Source organism: Oncorhynchus gorbuscha, unplaced genomic scaffold (genome assembly GCF_021184085.1).
Source record: "Oncorhynchus gorbuscha isolate QuinsamMale2020 ecotype Even-year unplaced genomic scaffold, OgorEven_v1.0 Un_scaffold_428, whole genome shotgun sequence".
Taxonomy (NCBI): domain Eukaryota; kingdom Metazoa; phylum Chordata; class Actinopteri; order Salmoniformes; family Salmonidae; genus Oncorhynchus; species Oncorhynchus gorbuscha.
The window spans coordinates 89,937-99,903 of NW_025745273.1; the positions used below are offsets into that span (position 1 = coordinate 89,937).

Here is a 9,967-nt window from a genome sequence, read left to right on the forward strand (position 1 = left end):
TTTGCACATTTATTAACTTAAGTATTCAGACCCTTTACTATGACACTCGAAATGGTGCTCAGATGCATCCTGATTCCATTGATCATCCTTGAGATGTTTCTTCAACTTGTTTGGAGTCTACCTGTGGTAAATTCAATTGATTGGACATGATTTGGAAAGGCACACACCTGTCTATATAAGGTCTCACAGTTGACAATGCACGTCAGATCAAACACCAAGCAATGAGCTGGCCACCCGGCCAGACTGCGCAATCGGGGGAGAAGGGCCTTTGTCAGGGAGGTGACCAAGAACCCGATGGTCACTCTGACAGCTCTAGAGTTACTCTGTAGGGAACCTCCAAGCTGGCAGTCATGTGCCTTTTACTGTGGAGTGGATTCCGTCTGCCCACTCTTTCATAAAGTCCTGATCGGTGGAGTGCTGCTGAGATTGTTGTCCTTCCGGAAGGTTCTCCCATCTCCACAGAGGAAATCTGTAGCTCTGTCAGGGTGACCATCGGGTTCTTGTTCCATTCCCTGATGAAGGCCTTTCTCCCCCGATTTCTTAGTTTGGCCGGGTGGCCAGCTCTTGGAAGAGTCTTGGTGGTTCCAACCTTCCTCCAATTAAGAATTATGGAGGCCACTGTGTTCTTGGGGACCTTCAATGCTGCAGAAATACTCTTCCCCAGATCTGTGCCTTGACGCAATCCTGTCTCAGAGCTCAATGGATAATTTATTTGACCTCATGGCTTGGTTTTTGCTCTGACATCCACTGTTACCTGTGGGACCTTATATAGACAGGTGTAACCATACACAATATGATTTCATGTGGCCTAAACAAAAACACAAATTTTCAGTCAAAAATATAAGTCAGAATACACTCTTTCTATTCTCTCATTTGATTTCAGGTACTCTGAATGTTCTTCCACACAGACAGCAGTGGTAGGACTTTTACTGTGTTTATCCTCTTATACTCCTTCAGGCTACTTGACCAGGTAAAACTCTATCCAGACTGGGAGCATTGGAAAGGGTTTTCTCTTCTGTATCCTCTCATGAGCTTTAAGTTCTGCCATTCGAGAGAATCTATTTTTACACTGGGAGTAGAAACTGCTTTTCTCCTCTATGTATTCTCTCATGCCTTTTCAGGTTAGTTAACATGGTAAAACTCTTTTCACACTGGGAACATTGGTAAGGCTTTTCTCCTGTGTGTATCCTCTCATGAGCTTTCAGGTGCCCTATCTGAGTAAAACTCTTTCCACACTGGGAACATTGGAAAGGCTTTTCTCCTGTGTGTATCCTCTCATGAGCTTGAAGGTCCCATAACTGAGTAAAACTCATTCCACAGTGGGAACAGTGATGAGGCTTTTCTCCTGTGTGTATTCTCTCATGCCTTTTCAGGTTAGCTAACACGGCAAAACTCTTTCCACACTGGGAGCATTGGTAAGGCTTTTCTCCTGTGTGTAGTCTCGCATGCTTTTTTAGGTTTCCTATCCGAGTAAAACTCTTTCCACAATGGGAACATTGGAATGGCTTTTCTCCTTTATGTATTCTCTCATGTTCTTTTAATTGCCCTATCTTAGTAAAACTCTTTCCACACTGGGAACATTGGAAAGGCTTTTCTCCTGTGTGTTTCCTCTTATGAGCTTTTAGGTCCCCATCCTGATTAAAACTCATTCCACATTGGGCACAATGATAAGGCTTTTCTCCTGTGTGTATTCTCTCGTGTCTTTTCAGGTTAGCTAACACAGCAAAACTCTTTCCACACTGGGAGCATTGGAAAGGCTTTTCTCCTGTGTGTGTCCTCTCATGCAGTTTTAGGTTCCCTAACCAGCAAAAACTCTTTTCACAGTGGGAGCAGTGGTGTTGTCTGGCTGGTTTGGGCGTCTCTGGGTCTGGTTCCCCTGAAGGACTCTTCCTGCTGTCAGAGTGAGACTCTGTTTTCTCTCCTGCCAAAGACAAACAGAGTATCTCGTTAAACAGAGACCTGAATGAAACCTCCACATGGTGAAACTGTCTTCCTATGAGGTTTAATCTAGACTAGATCCCTCAATAAAAGAGCAGAACTGGTCATCACAGAGTTGCTGTAGTGCTTTGTAGGCTGGGTAAATCCATTTGAATTCCATACATTTTTGACAGCATCCCTTTTGATTTAAAAAAAACCATTTCCTTACATGTTTGCCTTTGGAAGAAGTGGTAAAAACATTAATGAGATATACAGTACCAGTCAAAAGTTGACACACCTACTAATTCCAGCGGTTTTCTTTATATTTACTATTTTTTACATTGTAGAATAATAGTGAAGACATGAAATCCATGAAATAACACATATGGAATCATGTAGTAACCAAAAAAGTGGTAAACAAATCCAAATATATTTTAGAATATTCAAAGTAGCCACCCTTTGCCTTCATGACATCTTTGCACGCTCTTGGCATTCTCGCAACCAGCTTCGCCTGGAATGCTTTTCCAACAGTCTTTAAGGAGTTCTCACATATGCTGAGCAATTGTTGGCTGCTTTTCCTTCACTCTGCGGTCCAACTCATCCCAAACCATCTCAATTGGGTTGAGGTCGGGTGATTGTGGTGGCCAGGTCATCTGATGCAGCACTCCATCACTCTCCTTCTTGGTCAAATCGCCCTTACACAGCCTGGAGGTGTGTTGGGAGATTGGCCTGCTGAGAAACAAACGATAGTCCCACTAAGCGCAAACCAGATGGGATGGTGTATTGCTTCAGAATGCTGTGGTAGCCAGACAGGTGTGTGCCTTTCCAAATCATGTCCAATCAATTGAATTTACCACAGGTGGACTCCAATCAAGTTGTAGAAACATCTCAACGATGATCAATGGAAATAGTATGCACCCGAGCTCAATTTCAAGTCTCAGATTAAAAGGTTTGAATACTTATGTACATAATATTAAATAAGTAAATAATAAATAATAATGTTTTTTCTTATAATAAATGTAGCATTTTTTCTAAAAACCTATTTACGCCTTTTCATTATCGGGTATTGTGTGTAGATTGATGAGGATTTTTATTTATTGTAGAATAAGGCTGTAATGTAACAAAATGTGGAAAGACTTTAGTGACAAATAAAAATATAGTTTTTTATATATTTGTAATTATATCTCTCAGATACAGGACAGATACCTCAGAACAAACTTCGTTTTCATTTTTGGGGGGAAACAATGTTACTATGGTTATTGTTGTTCCATGTTGTGAATGTTGTCCAATGTGTTACTATGGTTACTGTTGCTCCATATTGTGAATGTTCTCCAATGTGTTACAGCAGTATGAACAAATATTTTATTGACAAAACCATTTTTTAATATCTTTGTTGATACTTACAATTCAAAATTAATTCCGTTGTCGTTGGAGTGAGGCCTAGCTGACTGGTGAAGGGGGTCTCATTCACATTGGGAAATTATTTGGCAATCCTTTCTTTGGGGTAATTATATCATTTGGGAAAATGTATTTCAATTTATTTACCTGTTGGACCCACCACTATGTCATTTCTCTCCTGTTCTATTAGACCCACCACTGTCATTTCTCTCCTGTTCTATTAGACCCACCACTATGTCATTTCTCTCCTGTTCTATTGGATCCACCACTGTCATTTCTCTCCTGTTTTATTAGACCCACCACTATGCCATTTCTCTCCTGTTCTATTAGACCCACCACTATGCCATTTCTCTCCTGTTCTATTTGTTTTCATATCAAAATGATTTCGTTGTCCAGAAGCCAAAAGGCACAATCCTAGTTGTTGCAGCTTTAGACTCCCCCTCTTTCTAAGTTTCTAAAAGAGGTTTTCATCTGTCAGATACGAACCTCTACCAGATGGACTGTATAGAACAGTGTGTTCATCTCTGTCAGATATGAACCTCTACCAGATGGACTGTATAGAACGGTGTGTTAATCTCTGTCAGATATGCATCTCTACCAGGTGGACTGTATAAAATAGTGTGTTCATCTCTGTCAGATATTAACCTCTACCAGGTGGACTGTATAGAACAGTGTGTACATCTCTGTCAGATATGAACCTCTATCAGGTGGACTGTATAGAACGGTGTGTTCTAATAAAACACTATAGGAGTGGTCTCCAGATGCATATTCATGCCATGAGGCTAGTAGCTTAGCATTTCTCTCCATTGAATACAGGCGGTTGACGTCAACAATCCTCAGACTGGGGGCATTGTGTGTAGTAAATCATCACAACACAAAAATCACTACATGCCGTGCCCCCAGTCTGCGGTCAGCATTTAGACCCTTCTCAAATATACATGTTACGTCACTTTTTGGAAACGGAACGGAAAAAACAAGGGGTAGCTTGCTCTCTGTCGTCTGATGATTCTAGACATATCAGACATCATCCCAGGGCCCTTCGTTGAAGAGGTATTGACAAGCCAACTCCGAATATCCAAAGTGAACAAAAACTATTCAAGGCGGAACTTACTGGTGTTAATCAGATCTCCTATCTCCACCTCATCTTTCAATGTGACAGTAATCTCCCCTTCCTTCTTCACTCCAAAAACTGCATCATCATCTTTCTCTTCCTCCTCTTTCACTCTGAACTCGTCTTCCTCTTCTTTCACTGAAACGTCTTCCTCTTCTTCTTTCACTTTAACAGCCCCACCCTCTACTTCTTGTTTAACTGTAACATCCTCCTCTTCCTTCTCCTCTTTCACGACAAGGTTCAGCCCCAGAGCTTCTTTCTCCGTCCAGCAGATCTCTTCTTTAACAGGATGAAAGTAGTTTAGGGAGCTCATGGTCGGGGATGTTAACTAGCTAGCTATAATTAGCGACTAGGCTAGTGCTGACGTAACCAGCCAGCTACTATTGCTGACGAATAAAGAATAACGAAATATTAAATTAAATAGGTTAACAAGTAGATACGACAGAACGGTGTCTAAAACACAGTAGCTAATATACTTCGAAAGCGTAGAAATAGCTTGAATCTATCGGCTATGTTGTCTAGCAAGCTACGGAGGTGGTTGACGAGCTGTTTCTGAAGAAAAGTCCACTAGATTATACGTCACGCTGGCAGCGTCGCCTGAAAGACGCACAACGCCGTCTGCTGACTGGAGGGGAAACGCAGTTGAGAATCATATTTTATTTTCAGATAAAGTTCATTTTAAATGTATTTAATTAACTTTTTTAAACTTTACTTTACAGCGCATTCTGAAAGTATTCAGACCCCTTGACTTTTTCCACATTTTGTTACCTTACAACCGTATTCTAAAATGGATTAAATAGAAAATGTTCCTCATCAATCTACACACAATATTTTTTATTTAACTAGGCAAGTCAGTTAAGAACAAATTCTTATTTACAATGACGGCCTACCAAACCTGGACGATGCTGGTCCAATTGTACATCCCTATGGGACTCACTGCCAGATGTGATTCAGTGCCTTAGACGGTTGCGCCACTCGGGAGCCCATCGTACATCAGCTGATATCTCAAAGTGCTGTACAGAAACCCAGCCTAAAACCCCAAACAGCAAGCAATGCCGGTGTAGAAGCACGGTGGCTAGGAAAAACTCCCTAGAAAGGCAACAAACCTAGGATGAAACCTAGAGAGGAAACAGGCTACGTGGAGTGGCCAGTCCTCTTCTGGCTGTGCCGGGTGGAGATTATAACAGAACATGGCCAAGATGTTCAAATGTTCAGCATGGTCAAATAATAATGATCACAGGCAGAACAGTTGAAACTGGAGGTGGACGGGGGACAGCAAGGAGTCATGTCAGGTAGTCCTGAGGCATGGTCCTAGGGCTCAGGTCCTCCGAGAGAGAGAAAGAAAGAGAGAATTAGAGAGAGCATACTTAAATTCACACAGGACACCGGATAGGACAGGAAAAGTACTCCAGATATAACAAACTGACCCTAGCCCCCAGACACATAAACTACTGCAGCATAAATACTGGAGGCTGAGACAGGAGGGATCAGGAGACACTGTGGCCCCATCCGATGACACCCCCAGACAGGGCCAAACAGGAAGGATATAACCCCACCCACTTTGCCAAAGCACAGGCCCCACACCACTAGAGGGATATCTTCAACCACCAACTTACCATCCTGAGACAAGGCTGAGTATAGCCCACAAAGATCTCTGCACCATCGAGACTTCTGAACTGCACCATCGAGAGCATCCTGACTGGTTGCATCCCTGCCTGGAATGGCAACTGCTCTGCCTCCGACCACAAGGCACTACAGAGGGCAGTGTGTACAGCCCAGTACATCACTTGGGCCAAGATTCCTGCCATCCAGGACCTCTATCCCAGGTGGTGTCAGAGGAAACCCCCCCCACTCTCTGTTATCATCTATGCATAGTCACTTTAATAACTCTACCTACATGTACATATTACCTCAATTACCTCGACTAAATGGTGCCACCGCACATCGACTCTGTACCGGTACCCCCCGTATATAGTCTAGCTAGTTATTTAACTTCTGTTCTTTAATTACTGGTTCCTTTTATTTGTTATTCTTATTTGTACTTTTTTAAAACTGCATTGTTGGTTAGGGGCTTGTAAATAAGCATTTCACTGTAAGATAAAATTCAATTTGGTTTGATAGACTCATAGTATCAAATCAAATGTTATTTGTCACATACACATGATTAGCAGATGTTAATGCGAGTGTAGCGAAATGCTTGTGCTTCTAGTTCCAACAATGCAGTAATAACCAACGAGTAATCTAACCTAACAATTCCACAACAGCTACCTTATACACACAAGTGTAAAGGGATAAAGAATATGTACATAAAGATATATGAATGAGTGATGGTACAGAAAGGCATAGGCAAATGCAGTAGATGGTATCGAGTACAGTATATACATATGAGATGAGTAATGTAGGGTATGTAAACATATTAAGTGGCATTGTTTAAAGTGGCTAGTGATACATGTATTACATAAAGATGGCAAGATGCAGTAGATGGTATAGAGTACAGTATATACATATGAGATGAGTAATGTAGGGTATGTAAACATATTAAGTGGCATTGTTTAAAGTGGCTAGTGATACATTTTTTCCATCAATTTCCATTATTAAAGTGGCTGGATTTGAGTCAGTATGTTGGCAGCAGCCACTCAATGTTAGTGGTGGCTGTTTAATAGTCCGATGGCCTTGAGATAGAAGCTGTTTTTCTGTCTCTCGGTCCCTGCTTTGATGCACCTGTACTGAACTCGCCTTCTGGATGATAGCGGGGTGAACAGGCAGTGGCTCGGGTGATTGTTGTCCTTGATGATCATTATGGCCTTCCTGTGACATCGGGTGGTGTAAGTGTCCTGGAGGGCAGGTAGTTTGCCACTGGTGATGCGTTGTGCAGACATCACTACCCTCTGGAGAGCCTTACGGTTGTGGGCGGAGCAGTTGCAGGTGGTGATACAGCCCGACAGGATGCTCTCGATTGTGCATCTGTAGAAGTTTGTGAGTGCTTTTGGTGACAAGCCAAATTTCTTCAGCCTCCTGAGGTTGAAGAGGCGCTGCTGCGCCTTCACCACGCTGTCAGTGTGGTGGACCAATTCAGTTTGTCCGTGATGTGTACACCGAGGAACTTAAAACTTACTACCCTCTCCACTATTGTTCCATCGATGTGGATAGGGGGGTGTTCCCTCTGCTGTTTCCTGAAGTCCACAATCATCTCCTTAGTTTTGTTGACGTTGAGTGTGAGGTTATTTTCCTGACACCACACTCCGAGGGCCCTCACCTCCTCCCTGTAGGCCGTCTCGTCGTTGTTGGTAATCAACCACTGTGGTGTCGTCCGCAAACTTACATTTACATTTACATTTAAGTCATTTAGCAGACGCTCTTATCCAGAGCGACTTACTTGATGATTGAGTTGGAGGCGTGCGTGGCCACGCAGTCGTGGGTGAACAGGGAGTACAGGAGAGGGCTCAGAACGCACCCTTGTGGGGCCCCAGTGTTGAGGATCAGCGGGGTGGAGATGTTGTTGCCTACCCTCACCACCTGGGGGCGACCCGTCAGGAAGTCCAGTACCCAGTTGCACAGGGCGGGGTCGAGACCAAGAGCTTGATGACGAGCTTGGAGGGCACTATGGTGTTAAATGCCAAGCTGTAGTCGATGAACAGCATTCTCACATAGGTCCGGGTGGGTTAGGGCAGTGTGCAGTGTGGTTGAGATTGCATCGTCTGTGGACCTATTTGGGCGGTAAGCAAATTGGAGTGGGTCTAGGGTGTCAGGTAGGGTGGAGGTGATATGGTCCTTGACTAGTCTCTCAAAGCACTTCATGATGACGGAAGTGAGTGCTACGGGGCGGTAGTCGTTTAGCTCAGTTACCCTTGGGAACAGGAACAATGGTGGCCCTCTTGAAGCATGTGGGAACAACAGACTGGGATAGGGATTGATTGAATATGACCGTAAACACACCAGCCAGCTGGTCTGCGCATGCCCTGAGGGCGCGGCTGGGGATGCCGTCTGGGCCTGCAGCCTTGCGAGGGTTGACACGTTTACATGTTTTCCTCACGTCGGCTGCAGTGAAGGAGAGTCCGCATGTTTTAGTTGCGGGCAGTGTCAGTGGCACTGTATTGTCCTCAAAGCGGGCAAAAAAGTGATTTAGTCTGCCTGGGAGCAAGACATCCTGGTCCGTGACGGTGCTGGTTCTCTTTTTGTAATCCGTGATTGACTGTAGACCCTGCCACATACCTCTTGTGTTTGAGCCGTTGAATTGAGATGCTACTTTGTCTCTATACTGACGCTTAGCTTGTTTGATTGCCTTGCGGAGGGAATAGTTACACTGTTTGTATTCGGTCATGTTTCCAGTCACCTTGCCCTGATTAAAAGCAGTGGTTCGCGCTTTCAGTTTCACGCGAATGCTGCCATCAATCCACGGTTTCTGGTTTGGGAATGTTTTAATCGTTGCTATGGGAACGACATCTTCAACGCACGTTCTAACGAACTCACACACCGAATCACCGACAATGACACCGACGCAATACGGAACATATCCCAGTCCACGTGATGGAAGCAGTCTTGGAGTGTGGAATCAGATTGGTCGGACCAGCGTTGAACAGAACTCCGCGCGGGAGCTTCTTGTTTTAGTTTCTGTCTGTAGGCAGGGATCAACAAAATGGAGTCGTGGTCAGCTTTTCCGAAAGGAGGGCGGGGCAGGGCCTTATATGCGTCGCTGAAGTTGCAATAGCAATGATCCAAGGTTTTTCCCGCCCTGGTTGCGCAATCGATATGCTGATAACATTTAGGGAGTCTTGTTTTCAGATTAGCCTTGTTAAAATCTCCAGCGACAATGAATGCAGCCTCCGGCTATATGGATTCCAGTTTGCAAAGAGTCAAATAAAGTTCGTTCAGAGCCATCGGTGTGTCTGCTTGGGGGGGAATATATACGGCTGTGATTATAATCGAAGATGATTCCCTTGGTAGATAATGCGGTCTACATTTGATTGTGAGGAATTCTAAATCAGGTGAACAGAAGGACTTGAGTTCCTGTATGTTGTTTTGGCCACACCACGTCACGTTAACCATAAAGCATACGCCTCCGCCCCTCTTCTTACCAGAAAGAAGTTTGTTTCTGTCAGCGCGATGCATTGAGAAACCAGCTGGCTGCACCGTCTCCTATAGCGTCTCTCCAGTGAGCCATGTTTCCGTGAAGCAAAGAACGTTACAGTCTCTGATGTCCCTCTGGAATGCTACCCTTGCTCGGATTTCATCAACCTTGTTGTCAAGAGACTGGACATTGGCGAGGAGAATGCTAGGGAGTGGTGCACGATGTGCCCGTCTCCGGAGTCTGACCAGAAGACCGCTTCGTTTTCCCCTTTTTTGAAGTCGTTTTTGGGGGTCGCCGGCTGGGTTCCATTCTGTTGTCCTGGGTGAAAGGCAGAACACAGGGTCTGCTTCGCGAAAGTTATATTCTTGGTCGTACTGATGGTGAGTTGACGCTGCTCTTATGTTCAGTAGTTCTTCTCGACTGTATGTAATGAAACCTAAGATGACCTGGGGTACCAATGTTTTTTTGTTTTT

The 9,967-nt window shown here is 44.2% G+C and overlaps 1 protein-coding gene across 1 annotated transcript; it reads right to left on the reverse strand.

Annotated features, from left to right (window-relative positions):
- Window positions 1-655: 655 nt before the first annotated feature.
- LOC124018193 (zinc finger protein 239-like) lies at window positions 656-4,966 on the reverse strand. Its single transcript, XM_046333464.1, has 2 exons — window positions 4,427-4,966; window positions 656-1,921 (listed from the first exon to the last, which is right to left on the reverse strand). Exons 1-2 carry the CDS (start codon window positions 4,737-4,739, stop codon window positions 1,065-1,067), a joined length of 1,170 nt encoding a protein of 389 aa, XP_046189420.1. The 5' UTR covers window positions 4,740-4,966; the 3' UTR covers window positions 656-1,064.
- Between the last annotated feature and the right edge of the window lie 5,001 nt (window positions 4,967-9,967).

Bases quoted from the DNA above. Each gene is read 5' to 3' on its own strand.
- LOC124018193 (XM_046333464.1), bottom strand. From the start codon at position 4,739: ATGAGCTCCCTAAACTACTTTCATCCTGTTAAAGAAGAGATCTGCTGG. The intron at 1,922-4,426 runs GTAAGTTCCGCC...TGTCTTTGGCAG, and splicing joins AGGAGATCTGATTAACACCA to GAGAGAAAACAGAGTCTCAC.